The sequence below is a fragment of the Mastigoproctus giganteus genome, chromosome 1 (assembly GCF_048544385.1).
Source record: "Mastigoproctus giganteus isolate SK-2022 chromosome 1, ASM4854438v1, whole genome shotgun sequence".
Lineage (NCBI taxonomy): Eukaryota > Metazoa > Arthropoda > Arachnida > Uropygi > Thelyphonidae > Mastigoproctus > Mastigoproctus giganteus.
The window spans coordinates 221,145,868-221,171,549 of record NC_143575.1 but is presented as its reverse complement, the minus strand read 5'-3'; the positions used below and the strand labels follow the sequence as shown (position 1 = coordinate 221,171,549).

Below are 25,682 nucleotides of genomic sequence, written 5' to 3'. Positions count from 1 at the left end.
CAATTAAATTGGTCAAACAAGACTTCCCTTTAACAAACCCATGCTGTGCCTGAACTATAACTACTACAGTCTTGTCTAGATGATCCTGCAATGCTTCTTTAACTTGTGACTCCATTATTTTCTGCAGAACAGAAGTTGAACTAACAGGTCTGTAATTACTTGTGTAAGCCTTTTGTGAATTGCAAATACATTTGCACATCTCATGTCTATGGGAACCTCCCCTGAATCCAAGAATGATCTCAAAACTATGACTAAGGGTTTGCTTACTTCCTTTGCTGCCTCCTTTGATATAATTGGATAGATCCCATCCAGGCTAGGTGCTTTTCTTATGTTTAACTTCAACAATTTCTCCTACACTCTGCTCTCAGTTATTACAAAATCATTTAGCTCCCTGTTAGAGTTTGATAAACTTCTGGCATTCCCCTCCTGAATATTTCCCCATCTGTGAAAATAGATGCAAAATACTCATTTAGTTTGTCAGCTACCTGAGCAGGTTCATCAACAGTCAAACCGTTGATGTCAAGTGGACCAATCTGATTCATCCACTTCCTTCTAGAGTTCACATAAGTAAAGAAGGCTGTTGTTTTCCTTTGCATTCTTTGCAAATATTTCTCTTAATCTGCCTCTGCCTGCATACTGTCCTTTCTGACTTGATTACAGATTAACTTATATCTACCATAGGCTTCTCTGTCACCTAATAATCTATATGCATTCCATGCATTTTCTTCTAAGCTACAAGTCTCATTCGTTCACATGTCTTCCATTCAGGCCTAAATCTTGAAAAGCATTTCTTAGTTGAAATGAAAAGCCTAGTAGCCTCCAAAATTAAGTACCTGAAGGCTTCCCATTTAGAATTCAATGTTGGTAACATCATCAGTTGATTCCAATGTACAGAAATTAAAAACTGTCTGAGACCCCTGTAGTCACCTTTATGAAAGCAAAAAGCCCTTCCCTTTAGCCTTGATGGTAGTTACATCTTTAAGTAATTCTCACATCAGTACACTGTGATCGCTGTCACCCAGCGGTTCCTTTATCTGCTAATTCTTAATGCATGAATAATCACTGCTGATAATGAGATCAAGAGTATTACTCCCTCTGGTTGCCTCTCGAACATGTTTCGGTAGAAAACAGTCATCCAATAAATCCACAAAAATCTTGCTAGTGTGCGAGTGACCAAACCAAAAGTTCCAGTCAATATCTGGAAAGTTAAAATCCATTATAAGACATTCTGATTTACTGGCCCACTCTATTTCTCTGCACAATTGCTCATTATACTCATCAGATTCATTAGGCCTATAACACACACCTATTCTCATTTTTCCTTTCCCAGTGATTATGTCACACCAAACAGACTTGCATTGTCCATCAACATCAATTGGTTGCACTTCCTTAGATTTTATGTTTCTTAACTAACAGCTTAACCCCTTCATCCTTCCTGTCCTGTCTATCCTTTCTTTACACATTGTACTTCCCAAATTCCAGTTCTGCACTACTTATGTCTGTGTGACACCATGTCTCTGATATCCCAACAATATTTGCCTTTGATGTCTTGACTAGCACTTCAAGCTCATCGAATTTATTAACTATACTCCTAGAATTGGTGTACATGCAAATATACATGCACCTGTTTCTACTCTTAGTTACCCTAACACTGCCCATGTATTTACTTGTTTCACTATGACTCCCAGCAGTCCTGGAAATTCCCATTGCCTTGTTTTCCAGGCTGCTGCTCATTTGCATTGCGATAGGAAGCAGTGCGAGAATCACTTTCACCTCTGCCAGTGGCTACTGTTAATCTATTATTCTGTGTATTCCCCCCAAAGCTAGCAGTTTTCTGACCTACCTAACTCTGCCTCGATAGCATCAGCAAATATTCTTGCACCCTTTATATTTAAGTGTATCCCATCTCTGTAGAAGCAGTCTCTCCTGTCAACAAGCACAGACCAGGTTGAAAAAAATTCTACTCCTTGAGCCTTGCACAATCATTCCAGGGCTGAATTGATCGACAAGACTCCCATCATATACTCCCTCCTATTGTGTCTGGGCAGAATTGCAGACATTTATTACATATGGCAATCTTCAGCTGTCCATTTTACAACATGGCTAGTTAGTTATTTTGGGATATTTTAGAGCATCAAATACTTTGGTCAATGCCCTATCAATATGGTATGCTAGTTCCTATGGTCTTTTATTGTGTGTATTCAGGAGCTGATTTGGGCCCAACTTGCTCTGTCTTAGATTGGTTTACTACTGCCATAAGTGAAGAGGATTTTCAGAATTATCCTACATCATTACCTGCAAAATCCTCACTTTCCACAGGATTTGCATTCAACGTTATGCTGGATCCTCCCTTGGCTGCTTGCTTACATTGTGAAGAAAACTTCATGCCTGTTTGTATCATTATCCTAAATGCTTCTCATGCTGAACCCTTCAATTCCTCGTTCTCTAGTCAGCAAGTAACCCAGATTTCCTTTCCTATAAATGCAAGACTACCTTTAATAGAATTAAACTTCAGTTGACACCTTTCAGAAAAACCAATCTAAGCCATTCTAAAGCAGAATAGTGTCATATTATTTACTATCCTAACTAATTTATGATTAGCAAACTTTGAGAGCTTTCCTTGTACACACCCATCAATATCAGCAAGGACGACCAAACCAAGAGGGGGGGGCTACAGAACTGAACCCCGAGAGGTGGCCCACTTGCTAAAATGCATAAAATAAAGATGCCCAATTCTACAAGAATTCAACATAGATGATGACACTAATGTTAAGCAAACAAGCTACAATAGTTTGCTATAAAATCAGTCAGAAAGCTCAAATGACACCTGAGTACACTGAGTGGACAGAAATCATGGGATACCTACCTAGTAGCGGGTAGGGCCACCTTTTTTCCCGCAGTCACACGGCAAGGCATTGAGTCCACTAGTTCACGAAAGCATTCCACAAGTATTTCCATCCATTCTTGGTGTACTGCTGTCTATAATTCCGTTGCATTCCTGGGTGGAGAATCCAAAGCTCGAACGGACCTTTGCACAGCATTCCAAAGATGATCCACAGGGTTCATGTCCGGTGAACAGGGATGCCATTCCATGGTGGTAACATCTGTGGAATGTTCTTCGAACCATGTTCTAGTCACCAGCTCTGTGGGGAGGTGCACTGTCATGTTGGAAGAGTCCATTGCCCTGAGGGTGCACAATGACCACGAAGGGATGCAGATGGTCTGCAAGGATGGATACATAACCTGGACCGTTTAGAGATGCATCTAGATGTACCATTCCAGACCACAAAGCTATGCACGTGACTGGTGCATAGTTTTGTGTGGTTTCCGCTAGATATGCACCCTCCTATGCACTTGAAATAACTGGAAATGGAACCCCATCTCCAATCATTCAAGATTCAGTGCCAATGTCCTTTCACCCAGTTAAGGCATAGGGTGCTGCGTCGTGGGACTCTGGTGGGTTTTACCTTTCTCCACCCATAGCGCTGGTGGGTGGGTGGGCCCAATACACTATTGATACTGAATGGATATAGTGCACTTTCTGTACCACCTCTGCGATAGAGTGACCATTCTGTCGGGCACCCACTATCATCCCTCTTTCAAAGTGTTAACTCATAACGTTTATCCATATTGACATCAAATTACTGTCTATGTGAATGCAGTGTACCTATATACCTGCCAAGCAGTGGGTTCCTCCACTAGGGAGAGGGATGACAGCATCGCATTGCCCAGGAACCCCATGATTTCTTTCCTTTCAGTGTACATTAAACATGTACAGTGAACACTTCTACCAAACATTCAGAGTAGGTGTTTTATATACTTTATGTGACCATCCTTTGGATTCCTTATCTTATCATGAAACAGAAATGATGTTATCACATGCTTATTTACAAACTTAAAGAACAACAGTAAGAGTTTCAAAACCCATGCTAAGAAATGCTAAAGCCCAGGAAAAGGACAAAGAGTGATGGCATTTGGTACAATTCCTCTTGTCAGAAGGATAATAATGATATAACCTTTTCCATGTTTGAGATTAACTCTTTAAATTCGTAATAGCCATTGATAAGAAATCATAAATAATGTATTAGTTCTGTAACAATAATAAAATTGAAAAATACCAAAATCACTATTAAACAATACCTTCAATAAGAATCTGTTCATTTTCTTCAATGTTCAGCTGCTCTAATGTTAAATCCTCATCTTCCATTAGAATCAAATTACTCTGTAAAGATAACCAAAAGTTGTCATAAGTTTATTACAGAACAGATATCTCATCATAAAGGTAACCATTTATCTATAGATTAGAAATGAACATAAGCAGCAGAGCAAAACTAGTGTAAGTACTGATGTGTTACAGACGGTAGAAATACAAGATCAACCTATAATGAAACATGAAATTGCTGTGTGAAGCAAAAAAAAAATATAATTTGTATGCAATCAAGGTTACTGCATGTAGTGACCTTCTCTGTAAATCTATTTAACCTGGGTAAAAATAAGACAAATAAATGAACCAGTTTCAGATTGGGATACAAAAAGAAAAATGAATATAATATAAACGACACAAATAAAAAAATATTTGGAAGATTTAGTGAAGAATGGATATATGGGGGGGGGGGGGACCCTCTTGGGGCTTGTTTGCCTTTCATGTAAAAATATAAGTCACACAAGCTTAAGGTTACCCTACCAGAGAAATACTTTGGTTTTAAATTGAAGTGTTAATTTAAAACCAAAGTAGTGGCACCTTTACTCTTTTTTGGATGATATATACAGAAGTGGGCAAATTTAAACTGAAAAAGGCTAGTTGCATTGAAAATTTGATTTTTTTCAGAAAGAGAGAGTAACTTACTCATTGCTAGAATAAAATGCTGCATGGTGTTGTGCAATTGAGTATTTGAATAAATTTAACATATTGGAGATATTATTATTGGAATATGAAAAGAAATATGAATATAATATAAATGACACAAATAAAATAAAAATACTTGGAAGATTTATTGAAGAAATTATAATTGGGATACGAAAAGAAATATGAATATAATATAAATGACATAAATAAAATAAAAATATCTGGAAGATTTACTGAAGGGATGGCAAATGGTGTTTTGTTTTTCTTTTTTTTGGGTAAGTACTTAAATGCCGATCTCCAGGTAATTCTCCAGTGGGGCAAAGACAACTTAGTTGATTTCAATCCTTCTAAAACTCAGTCCTGTCTTATATCTCGCAAAAAGGATTCTTCTGCTCCTATACTTACCTTTGGTGACACTCCGATTTCTAGGCAAAATGATATATTCTTTTGGGAATTACCCTGACTTCTAATCTCTCTTGGCACAGGCACATTACAAATATTGCTTCCTCTGCATCTAAAAAACTTGGTTTTCTCTTTCACTCTCGGAGTTAGTTTTATCCAAACAGATGTTAACTGTGTACAAATAACAAATCCGCCTACAATAGAATATTGTTCCCACATCTGGGGCGGCACCCCCAAAACCTCTCTCTCTCTCTCTCAGGCTTCTAGATTCCATTCCGAAGAGGGCAGTTAGGTTAATTAATGAGTCATCTCTAACAGAAATTCTCCGCTCTCTATCTCATAGAGGTATATTTCTGCTGCATGCCTTTTCTACAGATACTTCCACGGGCATGTTTTTCTGAATTGGGTTCAATAATTTCCACTCTCTCTTTCAAAACAGTCCGAACATGTGCCGCTACCATGCGCTCCGCTACTTATATAAACTCTAAAAGGAAGGAGATGAATATGATTGGTCCACTTGACATCGATGGTTCGACTGTTGATGATCCTGCTCAGACAGCAAACAAACTGAATGAGTATTTTGCATCTACATTTACACGTGAGGAATTATTACAATTTGAAAATGGAAGAATGTTATCAAATTGTAGCAGTGTGCTTAATGATTTTGTAATAACTGAGAGCAAAGTGGAGGAGAAATTGTTGAAGTTAAACATAAGAAAGGCACCTGGGGTGGATGGGATCTATCCAGTTATTTTAAAGGAGGCGGCAAAGCAACTAAGCAAACCCTTAGCCATAATTATGAGAGCATCCTTGGACTCAGGGGAGGTTCCCACGGACTGGAGATGTGCAAATGTGTCCCCAATTCACAAAGGTGGATCGAAGGGTGACACAAGTAATTACAGACCAGTTAGTTTAACTTCTGTTCCAGGTAAAATAATGGAGTCGCTGGTTAAAGATGCATTGCAGGATCATCTAGACAAGACTACAGCAATAATTCAAACACAGCATGGGTTTGTTAAGGGAAAGTCTTGTCTGACAAATTTGATTGCTTATTATGATGTGGTCACAAAGGAACTGGATGCAAAAAATAATTTTGATATCATATACTTGGATTTCAGGAAAGCTTTTGACACTGTTGCGCATGGAAGACTACTGTACAAATTGGAGCAGAATGGTATTAAGGGTAAGTTGCTACAATGGATAAAAGGATGGTTAAGTGGGAGAAGACAGAGGGTGGTAATCAATGGGTGCTGCTCTTTGTGGACTAATGTTATTAGTGGAGTCCCACAGGGTTCGGTGTTGGGTCCACTGTTGTTTTGCGTATTTATCAATGATGTTGATGAAGGTATATCAGGCTTAATGTCGAAGTTTGCAGATGACACAACTTTCTACACTTAAGGTGGTAGAAAATGAAAAAGACCTGGGAGTAATTGTGCAGTCAGATATGAAGTTTTCTGAGCAGTGCAGACAGGCGGCTAGGGCGGGTCATGGGGTTTTGTCAATGATATATAGGAATTTTGCTAGCAGGGAAAAGGAGGTGATTGTCCCTCTGTATAAGGCAATGGTCAGGCCACGCCTTGAGTACTGCGTACAGGTCTGGAGGCCTCATTTTAGGAAGGATGTAGATTTTCTTGAGCGTGTACAGAGAAGAGCAACACGATTGGTGAGGGGAATGAAGGGATCCTCTTATCAAGAGAGGCTTAAGTTCTGCAAATTGCAGTGGCTGGAGACTAGGCACCTGCGCGGTGATCTGATTGAGGTCTTTAAGGCCTTGAATGGGTTGAGCACGCTGAATTCTGATGGGATCCTTCCACTTGTTCAGATTACCAACCTACGGGGACATAAGTTCAAATTAAGAAAGGACAGATGTAGAATAGATGTGCGGAAATTTGCCTTTAGCCAGCGGGTGGTTAATTGCTGGAACAAACTTCCATCTGTCGTTGTGGAAGTTGATAGGTTAAATAAATTTAAGGAGGAACTGGACAGGCATTTGGAGAGAATGGTGTGATTTTTTTTTTTTTTTTTTTTTTGGCTGATGCTGCATAAGCTCCTACACTTGCTTTCTTGCATCATGTGCTACTACTACTACTACCAGCCAACATCCATTTACTGTCCGACTTCAAACTAACAGAACCAATTTTTCATCTTCCTCGTTTATTCATTCAACTGCCGTTTTCTGGAACATCCTTCCTTCATACGTATTTCCTGAAAATTTTACAGTCTACGGAAGTTGAAGTCTAATGTCAACAAATATCTTCGTTTGTCTTCTCCGCCTCCAACCCAAGCATGGTACTAAGTACTATAGGCTCTAATACCTCGTGTTTGGGGTTTTCATAAAAAAAAAAAAAAAAAAAAATTTTACACTATTCTGATATATTTAAATAATTTATTACAATATTACAAACAACTGGCTTGTAATACTGTAATGAGTGGAATATTTATCTGAATGCTATTTTTTTTTATTATTGAAATGAACTGAAAGCATAAACCTAACAAAAATGAACGTTACAAACTTATAACCTGAAAGAATCAAAAATGTTACCTGATTTTTATGGTTAATTGGTATATTCATTTATCTATATGCTGCATGATTCAAAATAATCTTTATTGTTTAGAAGCAGTAGTGGATACAATCAGTGGTGAGGTATAGCGGGTTCGCAACAGTCCACTGTTAATTTTTTTTGAAAATTTGCGAGCCCATTGTTGAGATGATCATTTATTTTACAAATGAAATCCTGAATGCAATTATTGAGTATCCAGAGCCGGAACTGCAGTGGGGCCTCATCCCCAGCATTTTAATGGTGTAATTGATCAGTTATGTATTTTAAAATTGCTTCATTTTTGATTTAACTACAGTTGGACCTCTGTTTAATCAATTTCTTTATAGAGAATTTTTTTGAATTCCCCTTGGTAACTACATTTAAAATAGTTTCAGTTGAATGAAGAAAATTTCCATATAATGAACAGATTACGAGAGACAACTTTGTATGCACTGTTCTCACCTCTGGCCTTTCGACAATTTAGGTAATTAGAAAGTGCAAATTAAGGGTGAAAGGATTACCATTTCACAATGTTCGGTGTCCGTAAAACCTATGCAGTCAAGAAGCTGCACTAGTCAATATGCTTTCCATCCAGAGGATTAAGAAGATTTCTGACACGGATTATAGCCTCTGTTCAACCTGTGTTGTGGTTCCCCTTTACTCTGACAAACAGGCATATGTTTTTCGGAGAAGTGAGTGATCCACACCTTCCAGTAAATTTCTCCTGTCTAGGTTCACATGTTCTCCTGTCACGATCACAGTATCTGAATATCTGTGTGATTCCGACATTTTGCACAGTATTCAAAGAACTAATGACAGTAGCAACGTGGGGGAGGGGGGGGAAACTAAGTTATTATATAAATTTTACGCAGATGAAATGTTCTAAAATATAATGGCATACAGGCAATAATTTAAAAAAAAAAAAAAAAAATTTTATCACCAATCTGCAAAAAACCAGCACAAATTAAGGATGATTACGGCAATTGCGGATTAGAGGAATTATCTCGCTTTGTGCGAGTATAGTTAATAAATTTGATGAGCTTGAAGTGCTAGTCAAGACATCAAAGGCAGATATTGTTGGGATATCAGATCACACAGACATAAGCAGTGCAGAAATGGAATTTGGGGAGTACAATTTGTATAGAAAGGATAGACAGGACAGGAAGGGAGGGAGGAGGGGTTATGCTGTCAGTTAAGAAAAAAAGTCTAAGGAAGTGCATCCAATTGATGTTGGTAGATAACGCAATGTTGAGTCTGTTTGGTGTGACATAATCATTGGGAAAGGAAAAATAAGAGTAGTTGTGTGTTATAGGCCTAATGAATCTGATGAGTATAATGAGCAGTTGTGCAGAGAAATAGAGTGGGCCAGTAAATTAGAGTGTTTTATAATGGGGCATTTTAATTTCCCGAATACTGACTGGAATTTGTGGGTTGGTCACTCACACACTAGCAAGGCTTTTGTGGATTTATTGGATGATTGTTTTTACATCAGCATGTCCGGGAGGCAACTAGAGGGAGTAATACTCTCGAACCGATTATCAGTAGTGATTCTTAATGCATTAAGAATCTGCAGATAAAGGAAACACTAGGTGGCAGGATCACAGTGTGCCGAAGTGGGATTTATTCAGAGGTAACTACCCTCAGGGGTAAAGGGGAGGATTTTTGATTTCGTAAAGGTGACTACGGTGGTCTGAGACAGTATTTAAATTCTATACAGTGGGCCCAACTGATGATGTTACCAGAAAGTAAATTCAAAATGGGAAGCATTCAAAGAATTAATCTTGGAAGCTACTAGACTTTTCATAGCAACTAAGAAATATCATTCAAGATTTAGGCCTAAATGGATGTCAGATGAACTAATTAGACATGTGGTAGAGGAAACAAATGCATGTGATTCATATAAATTAACAGGTGACACAGAAGCCTATGATAGATATAAACTGGTCTGTAACCAAGTCACAAAGAACATTAGACAGGCAAAGGCAGATTACGAGAAATTTTTGGCAAAGGATGCAAAGAAAAACAGCAAAGAGTTCTTTACTTGTGTAAACCCTAGAAGGAAGAGGATGAATCAGGTTGGTCCACTTGATATCGATGGTTCAACTGTTGATGATGCTGCTGAGGTAGCTAGCAAACTAAATGAATATTTTTCATCTTCATTCACACATGAGGAGTTATTCTGGGAGGGGAATGCCAGAGGTGTATTAAACTATGGCAGTAAGCTAGATAATCTTGTAATAACTGAGAGTAAAGTGGAAGAGAAATTGTTGAAGATAAACAATAAGAAAGACATCTCCGTTGGATGGAATCTATCCAGTTATATTAAAGGAGGCAGCAAAGGAAGTAAGCAAACCCTCAGCCATAATTATGAGAGCATCCTTGCCCTCAGGGGAGGTCCCTACGGACTGGAAATGTTCAAATCTATCCCCAGTTCACAAACGGTGATCAAAGGGTGACATGAGTAATTACAGGCCAGTTAGTTTAACTGGTCTGTAATTACTTATGTCACCCTCATAATGGAGTCACTGGTTAAAGATGCATTGTAGGATCATCTAGACAAGACTGCAGCAATAATTCAGACACATGGGTTTGTTAAGGGAAAGTATTGTCTGACAAATTTTATTGGTTATTATGATGTGGTTACAAAGGAACTGGATGCAAAAAATAATTTTTATATCATATACTTGGATATCAGGAAAGCTTTTGACACTTGCGCATGGAAGACTACTGTACAAATTGGAGCAGAATGGTATTAAGGGTAAATTGCTACAATGAATAAAAGGATGGCTGAGTGGGAGAAGACAGAGGATGGTAATCAATGGGTGCTGCTCTTCGTGGACAAATGTTATTAGTGGAGTCCCGCAGGGTTCGGAGTTGGGTTCACTGTTGTTTTGTATATTTATCAATGATATTGATGAAGGTATATCAGGCTTAGTGTTGAATTTTGCAGATGATACAAAGGTTGGCAGGGTTGTTAATGACAGTAATGGCCATGTGCTACTGCAACAGGAGCTAGAAAATTTGGGCAGACGCGCTGAGAAGTGGAAACTGAAGTTTAACCTTGACAAATGCAAAGTACAGTCAGTTCTCATATAACATGTGTTTAAACAACATGAATTCGATCATACACGATTTATAAATAGGAGAACAATGTCACATATAACACGAACATAATTCACTTATGCACAATTTGTCTTTGTGTTTACAAGAAATGGTTGCCAAATGCGGCGGAATCACCCCAACTGAACACAACATAGTAGGAATGAAGAGAAGATTGTGAAAATTTATTTGTTTTTATGATTTTGTGGAAGGGGAAGCACATTTAACATAATGTAAAAATCCACAGAATTCCCGCTTTCGGTATTATCAAAATGTAATTAGATCGACTTTTACTACCCTTTTATAACAGACTCCAGTAGCAGGAACTACCAATAAACTGGAAACTGCAAATTGTTTTTATTGTTTTAATCCTCCAGAAATGTGCTTTAGTAAAATGTAAAGCATGTAATATGTGAGAATAGTGTGTTTCCGCCTTTACTGCATTGTTTATTCAGTTTCTACAAGGGTGCTGGCATTGTTTATTCAGTTGCTACTTGTTCGCTGTGCATTTAGATATATCAAGCTTGCCTCCTCATTTTTGTTCATTTTATAATTGTGCTCTATTCTCAAAAAAATGAGTAAAATACTTGAAAAAAGTGTGAAAAGGAAGCGTTCTGGTGAAAATATTTCAGAGAGAAAAAGAAAAGCAACATCGATAGAAGAAAAATATGAAATTGTGAAACACTTTGACTGGAATGAAAGAACATGCAATATTGTGTGTGCTACAGGCCTAAATGAGGGAATGCTGAGAACAATTAGAAAGAATGCAGAAAAAATAAAAGCAACTTTCATAGCAGGAACAACACAAAGTGTAACAAAATCACTTAGATCAAGACACAAAGAATTGGAAGAGATGGAACATCTTTTATCTGTTTGGATAGAAGATCAAACAAAGAAGAGATCAGGAAGAAGTTTGCTTACGATGAAAGCAAAGGCATTGGCAATATTTGAAGACCTCAGAAATAAAGCTGAAAACCTTCAAGAAGTGCCTCTCTTTATTGCCATTAGTGGCTGGTTCAATAATTTCAGGAAACATCATGCTTTCCATAATGTGAAATTATCAGGTGAAGCTGCGAGTGCAGATGAAGCAGCAGCAAAGGCATTTCCACCGATACTAAAAAAACTATTTGAGTAAGAGGGCCATACACTGGACCAAATTTTCAACTTTAATGAAACCGAACTGTATTGGAAAAAAATGCCATCACAAACATATATCTCAAGAGAGGAAGCACAAGCTCCAGGCTTCAAGGCTGCTAAGGACAGGTTGGCCCTTATGTTAAGAGCAAATGCAAGTGGCGACTTGAAACTGAAGCCTGTTGTTGTTTATCATGCAGCCAATCCACGAGCATTAAAAGGGATCGTAAGGACTACCCTGGGTATTCACTTTAGGAACAGCAGAAGAGGGTGGATGACAGGGCAGATCTTCACTGACCTTCTACTACATATGTTTTTCAGGATGTGTTTTGAAGCTACTGCAAAAATAAAAATTTGGATTTTATTTTGGACAATGCACCAAGTCACCCTCCAACCCTTGCTGAACTGTCACCAAACATCAAAATCCTGTTTTTATCACCTAACACAACATCTCTTATCCAGCCACTTGACCAAGGAGTAATTGCTGCTTTTAAGCACTATTACACAACACGCACATTTAAGATGCTGATAGCAGAAACAGATGATGGAAATGCACCAACAGTTAAAGACTTCTGGAAGCGATTCAAAATAAAGAATGCAATTTACATAGTTGTGGAGGCTTGGAATGAAGTGACAAAAGAATGCTTACATGGTGTTTGGCGGCCTCTTTTATCAGATTTTATTCGTGATTTTGAAGGATTTGATCCTGTAAATGAGCTTCCTAAATTAAAAGCACATTGTGTTGCCTCACAAAGCAGGTTGGCTTTGAGGAATTGGAGGAAGGTGATTTAGAAGAGTTGCTTCCGTCTCATGAAGAACTTTCAACTGAAGAACTGCAACAACTTGTTGCTGGAGGGCAGGTGGAAGATGAGGAAGACAACAAAGTCGAATGCCTGAATGCCACCATAAAACCGCTTTCTACTTCAGAGTTATCTTCAGTTTTAAATTCATTTGAGAAAAGTATGCAATGGCTAGAAGATAATGATTATAATGCAGAAAGAAGCAGAAGAGCACTTCATACAATTCGATCTGCTTTGGAGCCATATAAGCAGTTCGTTTGTGAAAGAAGGAAGATTGCGAAACAACAGAAACTAGATGTCTTTTTTATGAAAACACTAAAGAAAGAGATAGAAAATGAGCCACAGCCCTGTAGTTCTGGCGTGACCACATTTCGTCCAAATATTTCATCGGCATCTCCTCCACCTCCCAGTTCCGATAATGATGACAACCAGCTGCCACTTTCCCCATAATTCCGCTGATTCAACCCTTTCTCAAGCCTTTTCCCTCAAGCTGTCTTCATTTCCTTTTAAAGTAAGAATCTAAATTTAATGATTAAATTATTAACTTTACATTTTTAAACTGTATAAGTGTTTTATTAGATTATTTATTGTGTTTGGTAATGTTTTGGTTACAAACGTGTGTCCAATCTTGGGTGGTCAGCATCTAACCCTATTTTTCCCATAGGAACTGTTGTTTATACTGCACGAGGGTTTCTAGGAACACAACTATCATGTTATACGAGGACTGACTGTACTGCACATGGGTAGAAGTAACCGCAGAGAAACGTACCAACTGTGTGGTACTACACTTAAGGTGGTAGAAAAAGAAAAAGACTTGGAAGTAATTGTGCAGTCAGATATGAAGTTTTCTGAGCAATGCAGACGGTCTGCAAAAGTAGCTCATGGTGTATTGTCAATGATATATAGGAATTTCTCTAGCAGGGATAAGGAAGTGATTATCCCCATGTATAAGGCAACGGTCAGGCCACACCTTGCGTACTGTATACAGGTCTTGAGGCCTCATTTTAAGGAAGATGTAGAGCTGTTGGAATGAATACAGAGAAGGGCAACAAGATTAGTGAATGGAACAAAGGGTCGCTCTTACGAAGAAAGGCTTAAGTTTTGCAAATTACAGTGTCTGGAGAACAGGCATCTGCAAGGTTTGTTGTTTGTTTGTTATTTGGTTTTCAGGAGCATTAGCAACTAAGGCCATATTGCTCCGGGATATGCGGTGGGCATTCCCTGACCTTTCCGCATCCTCCATATTTGGTGGTGACAGGCTCGAACCACCAAATGCGGTGGGAAGGAGCAGCAGTGCTACGCACTGCTGCTCCTTCCCACCTCGCTACGGAGGTGCCTACCTGCGAGGTGATCTGACTGAGGTGTATAAAGCCTTGAATGGTTTAAGCATGCCCAATGTTGATGGGATTCTTCCTCTTGCTCAGAATAATCGCCTGAGAGGGCATAAATTCAAACTGAGGAAAGACGGTTATAGGATAGATGTGTGGAAGTTTGCCTTTAGCCAGCAGGTGGTTGATTGCTGGAACAAACTTCCATCTGTTGTTGTAGAAGTTGTGTGTTTTTTTTTGGCTGATGCTATATAAGCTTGCTTTCTTGCATTATGTGCCCTTGCTAATGCTAATATATTTTTTCATGTAATTGTGATTTTTGTGTACCTTTTCTAGAATAGTTTGATTTTTATGTAATATTTGTTTTTATATTGTGGAATTTTTTTGTGATAATTATGTTATTTGTGATATGGGAAATATTTCATGTTATTTTTGATATTCGCAATATTAAAATTTTTATCATGAAAAAAAAATGTATCCATTATATTTCCCTAGTTATTAAAAAAATGACGAATAAAAAAGTTGCATGTGTGCCGAGCACGTGCGGTTGATGGTTTATGTGAAACATCCTTTGCGTTTCTTTTAGGTATTTTGAAATACTGATTATGAAATAAGAGCTTTTTATTGTTTTTGTTTGGTTTTTAGGAGCATTAGCAACTAAGGCCATATTGCTCCGGGAATATGCAGTGGTCATTCCTGACCTTTCTGCATCCTCCATATTTGGTGGTTACGGGCTCGAACCCCGGTCTTACACACTGCTGCTCCTTCCCACCTGGCTACGGAGGCGCAGCTTTGTTTTTTTTTTATTGAACATTCACAAATTTTCATAATTTCCGAAAGACAAGACAATGTATTTATGTTAACTAAAGTAAGGGATGTATACTTGCAAAGTATCTAAATGTCTCTGGAAAACAGCGTCGATTGAAGTACTGATCTTGTAGTTGAAGTGACATATGCAGCTGTTTGGACACCTAACAATGGAATGTAACGAAAATAGGACACGGAAAAATTAAATTGTTGACAAATATTTGTATTGTTGCGGTCATTTGACAAATACTCATACTGTTGCAATTATACTTACTGTAGTAACTTCAGGAAGTATGATTGTGACCTCACTGTTCAAAAATTCTAAAAGGTTAGAACTCCAGACTATCGTATCCAGGTACCATCGTAAGGGGAGGCATGATGACCAGGTTTTTTAAGTTTTTTTTTTTTTTTTTTTTTAGATAGACCTAGGAACATTATACACATGGTTAAGGTGATGATAAGTCCCATCTGTCAACCCCCCCCCCCCCCCCCCCCCGCCGAACCAGCCACTCATTCGAGATATCATACCAGTCACGAAAAATGCATCACGCACTCTAATCACACTACTAGTAGAGTAGTGCGAGTGTGGGAAGCACCTCTGGTGGAAGCCGCCACTTCTGTTACTGATCAAATTTACTCGGTAGAAAGTCAGAAATATTGTTTGTTTGTTTGTTATTTGGTTTTCAGGAGCATTAGCAACTAAGGCCATATTGCTCCGTGAATATGCGGTGGTCATTCCTGACCTTTCCGCATACTCCGTATTTGGTGGTGACGGGCTCGAACTCCGGTCTAATCAAGAAGTGTGTGCTACGCACTGCTGCTCCTTCCCACCTGGCTACGGAGGTGCCAGAAATATTGTGAGCCCATTATTAAAATATTCACAGCTCACCACTGAATACAACCATTATTGTTGTTGTTGTTGTTTGGTTTTTAGGAGCATTAGCAACTAAGGCCATATTGCTCCGGAATATGCGGTGGTCATTCCCTGACCTTTCCGCATCCTCCATATTTGGTGGTGATGGGCTCGAACCCCGGTCTAATCAAGAAGCGTGTGGTACGCACTGGTGCTCCTTCCCACCTGGCTACGGAGACGCCACAACCATTATTACACCCCACAGTTGTTTCTGAATATTCTTTGCCCTTCAGCTATGTTGCACACATGTTTTTCCTGCTACCGTATATGGGTTAGTGCATCACTGTGTTTGCATGCTCTATAATCAGTGTTTAAGCAACTTCAGAATGACTGCATTGTTGTTAGCATTGTCAGAATGTGATCTGATTGATTATGTAAACATTAGAGTAGAGATAAGATTTAGAAATTGAAAAAGTCTTCTACATAAGAGAACTAGTGATATCAGGCAACAGAGTCTTTGATAAGTTTTTTTTACCTTTTTCTTTATGTATACTTATTAAAAGTTTCTTGAATTGATATGTTCATATGAATTACAGAAACATTCGTTCATATGGCTGAGCTACCTTACTTGTTATTTACTGATATGTTTATTAGTAGGCAAGGCTTTGGAATTTTTGCATATGAACACTACTGTCAGCTGATGTCTTGTAAAATAAAATGTTTCATATTCCAGAGGAAAGAGAGAAAACAAAAAAGCACAGGAGACCTAATATCAAATATTTTATAATAAAATGTATCCCCAATTCACAAAGGGGATCAAAGGGTGACACGAGTAATTACAGACCTACTTCTGTTCTGGGAAAAATAATGGTCACTGGTTAAAGAAGCATTGGATCATCTAGACAAGACTGCAGTAATAATTCAGACACAGCATGGGTTTTTTAAGGGGAATTCTTGTCTGACCAATCTGATTGGATACTATGATGTGGTTATAAGGGAACTGGAATTTTAATGGAAAAAAATAGTTTTGATATCATATACAGTAAATCGCCGGTTATAGTGATCACATCTGCAAATTGAATATTGATTCTAATAAGCAAAAATCGACAAATATTATCCAGAGGCTATAAAAATAAAGATATAAAGCAAAAATTTACGCTTTATTACCAAAGGTTTATCACAAGTTAAATGATACGTGAAAATCAAAAGAATATTATTCACAAGTTAGTAAAATAAAAATAAATTTATACTTCCGTGAATATCAAAGTGACATATAAACATAACACTTTGTAATATGATTATAATTTAAAATAGTCACTTATTTTAGATTGCTTTAAATTATCACTACAAAGTCTATTTACAGATTTTTCAATATTGTATAACAGTCTATATTTACGATCACTTGCACCAGTTTCTTCCAATGCTCTCCTCAGGATGGCTATAACTTCATGAGTTTGCCATATTTTAAATGGAATTCATTTGGGTTCATCTTCGTTTTCCTCCTTCGCAAAATTATCAGTAACAGACTGGCAATTTCTTCATCTGTTAAAGCTGTAGTAACTTGTACAACACCATCTATGTTCACCCAATCATTAAACTCCTGTTCGTTCACCCATGTCTTCAGGCTTTTCAACATGATCAGTATTGTGACTTAGTTCACCATCATGAATAATTAATCCACATTTTTTGAAACAGTTGCTAATGCGGGTTTCAGAAACTGCATTCCAGGCACTCATTGTCATATTAAGTGCATCTAGAACAGTTATCTGCTTTGCGATATCAGATGATGTTCCCCAAAACATTCATCTATAGACTGGATGATTCTTTGCCTCATATCAGATTTTACTCTTGTCTATAACTAATTGCTTCATCTTGATTTTTTCTGTCATGTTGCATGTTTGTAATCCTGTCCTTGATCTTTCCTGCAAACATAGAGGAATTTTTAAAAATCATGCAATGGTCTGGGATAGCTCTGTAGTACAACCCTGTTTCATCTGTATTAAAAATGTCTTCAGGATTATAAGTGCTTAACACAGTTTGCCAAGAGGTTTTCATTCAACCAGGTGTCAGCTGCAGAATCATCGAAATCCTGTTTTTATCCTCGAAGTTTTTTGTTAACAATAATCATACCTCTCCTTCCTCTCTTTTGTTAAGAATAATATCATGCCTCTCCTTCCATCTTGTCAGCCATCTGTCCTTCGCCTTGAACCCTTCATGTAGTTTTTCCATCAAAATCATTAGCTCTTTGAAGAATAATGCTACAATTGATTGGTGCCAGTAACATATTCAGGGGTGGGCAGAAGGAGCATATGACTCCCCCTCCCCCAACCATGCATATAAGTGTTCTCAGGCCTATCTTAAAAAAAAAAAACCCTGTCATAAATTTGGTCGTCATGCTCTCCACCTAAGATGATACCTGAATATGGTACTGATTTGTGCATTAAATGAGCTGGCCTGTTTGAACCAAACGAACAGAGCTTCATCTTCTGTTTGGCATTTCCTTTCACGCTTCCTTTTTCTGGTTTCACTAATCACATTAGTGGTAATGTGTAACATCATTTTAATAATTTTTATGAGGATGACTGAAGCACTCCTAATGTTACTGCCACTTCTCTTTGAGACATATTGCCTAAGTTTAATTTATCATACATGTCTATAATTTGTAACTTATTTTTTACACTCAAATTCACTCTCTTTCTGTCCAATGACATTTTTTTTTTGGGTAGTAAAATTAAAAACAGTGAAACAGATAAGCCTCAATCAATAAAAAAGCACACACAAATTGGAACTAAAATGACACATGCAAGTGTACTGAAGTTTAGATATAGAAATGAAGAACAGATTTCAGTGAAGAGGAAACACATTTCATCATAGTAACGTGAAAAGGCAGAATTCCAGCTATCGGTATTATCATAAATGCAATAAGATAGAGTTTACTACACATTTATTGCACTAACAGAACTACATTAACAGAAAAGCCCAATAAACCGAAAACTTGAAACTGTTTTTATTGTTTTATGGTTATGACCTCTATAATTGTGACCTCCAGAAAAATATCAGAGGCATTCACAATTGATTCTTATAACTGAAGAAGCAATTCTAATAAATGATGCATGTAAGTGTAGTGAATTTTATTGAGATTTGAATCGGTTCTTCGAAATTTGATTCTAATAACCAGAGATCACTATAACTGGCACTTACTGTACATGGATTTCAGGAAAGTTTTTGATAATGTTGCACATGGAAAACTACTGTACATATTGGAGCAGTATACCATTAAGGGTAAGTTGCTACAATGGATAAAAGGGTGGTTAAGGGGGAGAAGACAGAGTCGTAATTAATCGACACTGCTCTTTGTGGACTAATGTTATTAGTGGAGGCCCCCCCAGGGTTCAGTGTTGGGCCCATTGTTATTTTTTGTATTTATCAATGATACTGATGAAAATATATCACGCTTAATGCCCAAGTCTAAAGATGATACAAAGATTTTCAGGGTTATTAAATGACACTAATATCAGTATGCTACTTCAACAGTATCTGAAAAGTTTGGCAGATGGGCTGAAAAATGGCAACTGAAGTTTAACATTGACAAATGCAAAATACTGCACATGGGTAGAAGTAACTGCCAGAGAAACGTAACAACTGTGTGGTACTACACTCAGGACGGCAGAGGATGAAAAATACTTGAGGATAATTTTGCAGTCAGATATGAAGTTTTCTGAGTAGTGCAGACAGGCCGTCAGAGCAGGTCATGGGGTCTTGTCAATGATATACAGGAATTTGGCTAGTAGGGAGGAGGAGGAGGTGGTGATTATTCCTTTGTATAAGGCAATGAGTACTGAGTACAGGTCCGGAGGCCTCACTGTAAAAGGATGTAAAGTTGCTAGAACAAGTACAGAGAAGAGCAACAAGGTTGGTGATGGGAACAAAAGGGTGCTCATACCAAGAAAGGCTTAAATTCTGTATAAGGTCTTGAATGGGTTGAGCATGCTCAATGCTGATAGGATTCTCCCTTTTGCTCATATTACGAACCTAGGGTGGGGGAGCATAAATTAAAATTAAGGAAGAACAGATGTTTTGAAATTTGCCTTTAGCCAGCGGGTGGTTGATTGCTGGAATAAACTTCCATCTGTTGTTGTGGAAGTTGATAGCTTAAATAAATTCAAGGAAGAACTGGACAAACTTTTAGAGCAAATGGTATGTGAAATGGGAATTTTTTTTTTTTTTTTTTTTTTTGGCTGATGCAGTATAAGCTTTCTTTCTTGCATCATAGGCGGCTACTAATGCTAATTAGTGATTATTAGTGATTATTAGTGATAAATTAGTGATTCTGAAATACAGTCAGTGCATTAAAGGATAAAAGCATTTGAAAATGGAGACAGTATCTATAACTATTCTAAAAAAGGGAGTAAGTTGTTTTTTTTTAAATAAACAACAATTTTCGAACAGCATAATTAAAGGATAAAAACTATTTGACTCTTTGGTTAATGCTACCATACAGCAAAGCAGTGGTTCTCAAACTTTTTAATGTGAAGACATCTTAAATCCATTATGAAAAATTCCCAGCACTGGGGTGCATGGGTGTTGGCAGACTATTTTGTAAAGTGGTACACATGTGGAAGGGCAAGGAAGGAATTTTTTTTTTGAAAAATGCATGAAAAAAGCATTTGGCTTTTGGGTACAGGATTTTTAAACAAAATTTTTTTTTTATTTAAAAATTGTTCTCATACCACATTTTACGCACAATTTCCATATCTCTAAGAATAATAAACTGTATGAAAAAAAATCTAAATTAAAGAAATAATATTCGATTGTTTTTTCATACTTATTTTAATGTTTTTGGAACAATAAGTACATTTTCTAATTTATATCCAGAAACTAAAATAATTCTAAGTAAAAAAAAAAAAAAAAAAAAATTATATTGAAATTTTATTAATTTTAGGAAAAAATGCTTATTACAATACAAGTATATTCTTAAAAAGAGAACAAAACATAAAACAATTAATGTGAATCATGAGCTTGATGCAATTTAATAGTTTGTTTATATTTGGGCGTATTTTAGACAAACATACCCGCATTTCATTTTCAACCGACTTCAGTCTTTCCTTTTTTTTTAGTTTTGATATTAACGAGCATAGAAAACCAAAGTTCGCACAAGTAAGAGATAGAAAATTGTACCAAAACTTGAAGTGCCCTGGCTCTTATGTTGGGATATTCCTTCTTAATTAATGTGTAAAAGGATTTGAGTGAAATTTTAGAGTATTTTAATCGCAACGTACAGTCATTGCGAATTTGTATTAATTCCTCTTCTTCTTTAAGGCTTAACTCAATTTTATTAGATGTCAATTCAACAAACGGATTTTGTATCCAGTCAAAACTGTCAATAGATATATCAGGAAAATAATAACAAATCTGTTCTTCTAGTGATGTTAAGTGTTCAGAAATTAACTTCTTTATATTTTTATTTTTTGTTTCAGCTGTCCTTGAAAACATTTCCATGTTGGCTTCGTTAACTTTAATTTTCCAAAATTTTACCGTGTCTTTAAAAGTGGTAATTTTATCAGAAGATTTTAATAAATTTTCATCTCTTCCTTGCATACTGGAATTTACATTATTCAATTGTTCAAATATATCTGTTATATAAGCGAATTTTGTACACCAAAAATCATTTTTTAACAATTGACAAAATTCATGCTTGTCTTCTTGTTTAAAAAAAAAAAGAGTAATTCTACTTTTAATTTGTAAACACGACTCAATATTTGTCCTTTGGACAGCCATCTGACCTCAGTATGAAGAAAGTTCAAATACGCAGATTCAAGTTCTTCACACAGTTTTGCAAACAACCGTGATTTGAGAGGGCTGCTCTTAATATAATTAACCATCTTAATTATTTCATTCAGGACATTTAGTAATTCCTCTCCTAGTGCTTTTGCGATTAAAGCTTGTCGATGTAATGATACATTGAATAGATATGATATTCTTATTTTCTCTTTTGGCTAGTGATAGAAAACCCTTTAATGACCCAACCATTGACGGTGCCCCATCTGTGCATATTGCCACACAATTTCCATGATACCTTCTATAGATTTTAAATATTCATTCAAAACGTCAAAAACATCTTTACCTGTCATGGTTTGTTCTAATTCTTTGCAACGTAAAAATTGTTCTATTATTTTATCATTTTCAATAATATAAACAAATGCCAGTAGTTGGGCTTTACCTCCAATATCTGTAGATTTGTCTACTTGTAATGCAAATATAGGAGATTCTTTAATTTTAGAAGAAACAATTTTTTCAATTTTATATGACATATTCCAAATGTCTGCAAATCGTATCACCAAACAAAGGAATTTTCTTTAATTCTTCTTCTTCTTCTATTCCAAATATTGTTTTACAATTTACTGCACAGGCGGGGGAATTAGTTTCTCTGCAATTGCGATTTTAATAATCTGGTGTCTGATTAGAAAGGTTACTATGTTTTGTAGTGAAATGTTGCAATAATTTGCTTGGATTCAGAGCATCATCTGCTAATATTACTCCACAAACAATACACATAGATTAGGTGCAAAACTATCACCACACTATGTAAACCCCATTTCTAAGTAACTGTCTTGATATATACGAGTTTTTTTTTTTTTTTTATAGTTGAACTTGTGCTTACTTCAGTTTTTCTGCTGTTCTATGAAGTATCTTCATTGTATGCCACTATTCCTTGATTCAAATGTTCATTACTATCTTGATTTTTTCTCTTTTTAATAATAAAGTTTTCCATGGCCACTGTTTTAAAGTATTTGAAATAGAAATATTAACTAAAACTTTAATGACTAACATGTAGGTTAGTTGTTGTTGTTGATGTGGGGGGGGGGTTATGGCACATAAGCTGCTTTGGCTATAATGTGCCTATTCCTTTACTGTAATAATATATGAGAATTTCTTTTCATGTCAGAAAAGGCAGAAATTATAAATGACAAAAAACTCCAATTTTCTTCAGAAAGGTAAAAAATTCAGGAATATTTGCATTGTCACCAATGACATTCTCTAGAGTTATTGGTTTCCCAAGATTAACCAAAGATTGCAGGGTTGTATTTCTGTCTTGTTTATAGTATGGGCATTCAATGAGAATGTGTTTCACAGTCAAATTTAGAGAACAATGTGGACACTGTGGTGGACCATCTCCTGTGAGTAAATGAAGGTGAATCAAATGTGTATGGCCTATTCTTGCTCTTGAAAGGAGTACTCCTTGTAGGTTAGTGAAAAAACATCATTTTAACATAGCCATCTACCAAAGTAGCTAAATTAATTAATTAAATTGGCATCGTTTTGGTTATATCTCATATTGTGAATGCCTTCACAATGAGTTGCCATGGTATTGCTAGTGCAATACCATGGCACTAGCAATACCATAGTTTTATAGTGTCTAAAACTATTTAACTAAAACAAAACATGCTCGACTCGAATAAATAACACTTCACCAGTGGGGAAGACTACTGTTATTTATTCTCAGCAGATACCACCAATCAGACGGCACCGTTTCAATCAGGCATCTCTCATATTGTGAAGTTACTTCACAACTGGGTTGTCACTATTGCAACACCAGGGTACCTCCCCACCCACCGAAGAGAAGCCAACAAGCTTTGAAACGGTGCTGTCTGGGTGGTGGTATCTGCTGAGAATAAATAACAGTAGTCTTCTCCACTGGTGAAATGTTATTTATTCGAGGTAGTGCAATACCATGCAATTTGTTGTGAAGGCATTCACAATATGAGATATAACCAAAACGATGCCAATTTAATTAATTAATTTAACTACTTTGGTAGATCGCTACGTTAAAATGATGCTTTTGCACTAACCTACATGTTAGTCATTCTACCTCGCAGCATGAGGCCTTTGCCCTTAAATATTTTATAGTGTCTAAAACTATTTAACTAAAACAAAACATGCTCGACTATATGCACAACTAGGCACATTGATACACCAAAGAGGAATGCAAGCTAAGGGCTAAGATCCGTTAAGTGAGTATGAGTGTTCGCAGCGGCATTGTGCTGTTCCAAATACAGTGTATGCAACGGACAGCTCAGCTGTTCTGTATATGTAGGTATATGTACATGATCACTGCGACATGGCCAGTAATTATTTCATGACGACTTCTAATTTACACAGTTGCATGAAAATCAACGACCTTTTTTAGCAAAGGCCACGATGTAAGCCGATGCTTAATTTGATGTTGCAGCACCCACTTTGAGAACTACTGCCGTAAGGGATTAAATATTTAAAAATGATTGTTCAAAATGCTAACTAGTGGTGGCCACCACTAGTTGGCATTTTGATTAATGCATATATGCCGAATCTGTTATTTTTTAAAATTACTAGGTCAGTATATCTTCAAACAGGCCTATGGGGCTGGGAAATTCCATACTGCAATAATTAAAGACCAACACCAGCCAGGAATTAAAAATTTTACTATAAAAATAAAATATACAGAATATAATGAAATACTGTGATACACTATCGGAAGACAATTACAATAAAATTATCTAAAATAAACTAGATTAAAAGCGATAAAACCTGAAGCTTTCGGAGACTGCTGTCTCCTTCTTCAACAGTGTACTATTAGTGCAATGCCACTAATAGCCCATGCCACTCATGCATGTGGTCCATCAGACACATGGTCGGCATTCCCCACGTGCGCATCGGAAACGAAAGTGGCTCGGGAGCGTGTCAAACAGAACCGGTCATCCTGTCTGAGGACAACTGCCTCAAACAGGGGTGTAAACGTATCCCCCTGACCCTGTTAATAGTATTACGACTGGATGAACCGATTCGTAAGCTCTCGAGCCACTTACATTCCCAAAATCAATGGGCATGGTCTGTAATGACCAAGTCTTCAGAGGAGATCCGATGCTGCTTCTCGCAGAAATGCTCTGCCACAGCAGACCTTGCATAATTAGCAGTCTTAATAGCGGTCATGTGCTCCCCCAGACGGTCTTTTAAACGTTACCCCATCTCCCCCACATAACACTCCTCACAATCCGGGCACTTAATCTCATAGACTACACTACTAGTATAGTCCTGGGCTATGGGATCTTTAACTTGAGACACCACGGTGTGCAATCTCCATCCAGGAAGTTGCACACAGCGGGTCTGTGTGCAACTTCTGGGACGGAGGAATAGCGGTCATGTGCTCCCCCAGACGGTCTTTAAAAGATCGTCTGGGGGAGCACATGACCGCTATTAAGACTGCTAATTATGCGAGGTCTGCTGTGGCAGAGCATTTCTGGGAGAAGCAGCATCGGATCTCCCCTGAAGACGCAGTCATTACGGACCATGCCCATGGATTTTGGGAACACAAGTGGCTCGAGAGCTTGCAAATCTCTTCATCCAGTCTTAATACTATTAACAGGGTCAGGGGCATATGTTTACACCCCCCTGTTTGAGGCGGTTGTCCTCAGATGGGATGACCGGTTCTATTTGACCTGCTCCCGAGCCACTTCCATTTCTGATGTGCGCGTGGGGAATGCCAACCATGTGCATGAGTGCCATAGGCCTGCTACTTAAGGATGTGTCATTGCACTAATAGTACACTGTTGAAGAAGGAGATAGCAGTCTCCGAAAGCTTCAGGTTTTATTGCTTTTAATCCAGTTTATTTTAGATAATTTTATTGATAACTACATTTTTAATGTTTTATTGTAGTTTATTTTATTGTAATATTCTAGTCTTCCGATAGTGTATCACAGTATTTCATTATATTCTGTATATTTTATTTTTATAGTAAAATTTTTAATTCCTGGCTGGTGTTGGTCTTTAATTATTGCAGTACTAGGTCAGTAATCATAACTGGGGGGGGGGGATGTGGAAATTGTACATATCCAGAT

At 37.2% G+C, this 25,682-nt stretch overlaps 1 protein-coding gene across 1 annotated transcript in view; it reads right to left on the bottom strand.

Annotated features, from left to right (window-relative positions):
• The window catches only part of Usp32 (Ubiquitin specific protease 32), an 837,997-nt gene that overhangs the window by 388,809 nt on the left and 423,506 nt on the right, over positions 1-25,682 (bottom strand). Inside the window, exon 18 of the mRNA XM_090368859.1 lies at positions 4,141-4,222. Coding sequence (XP_090224985.1) covers positions 4,141-4,222 — 82 coding nt within the window. The remainder of the gene's footprint in view (positions 1-4,140; positions 4,223-25,682) is intronic.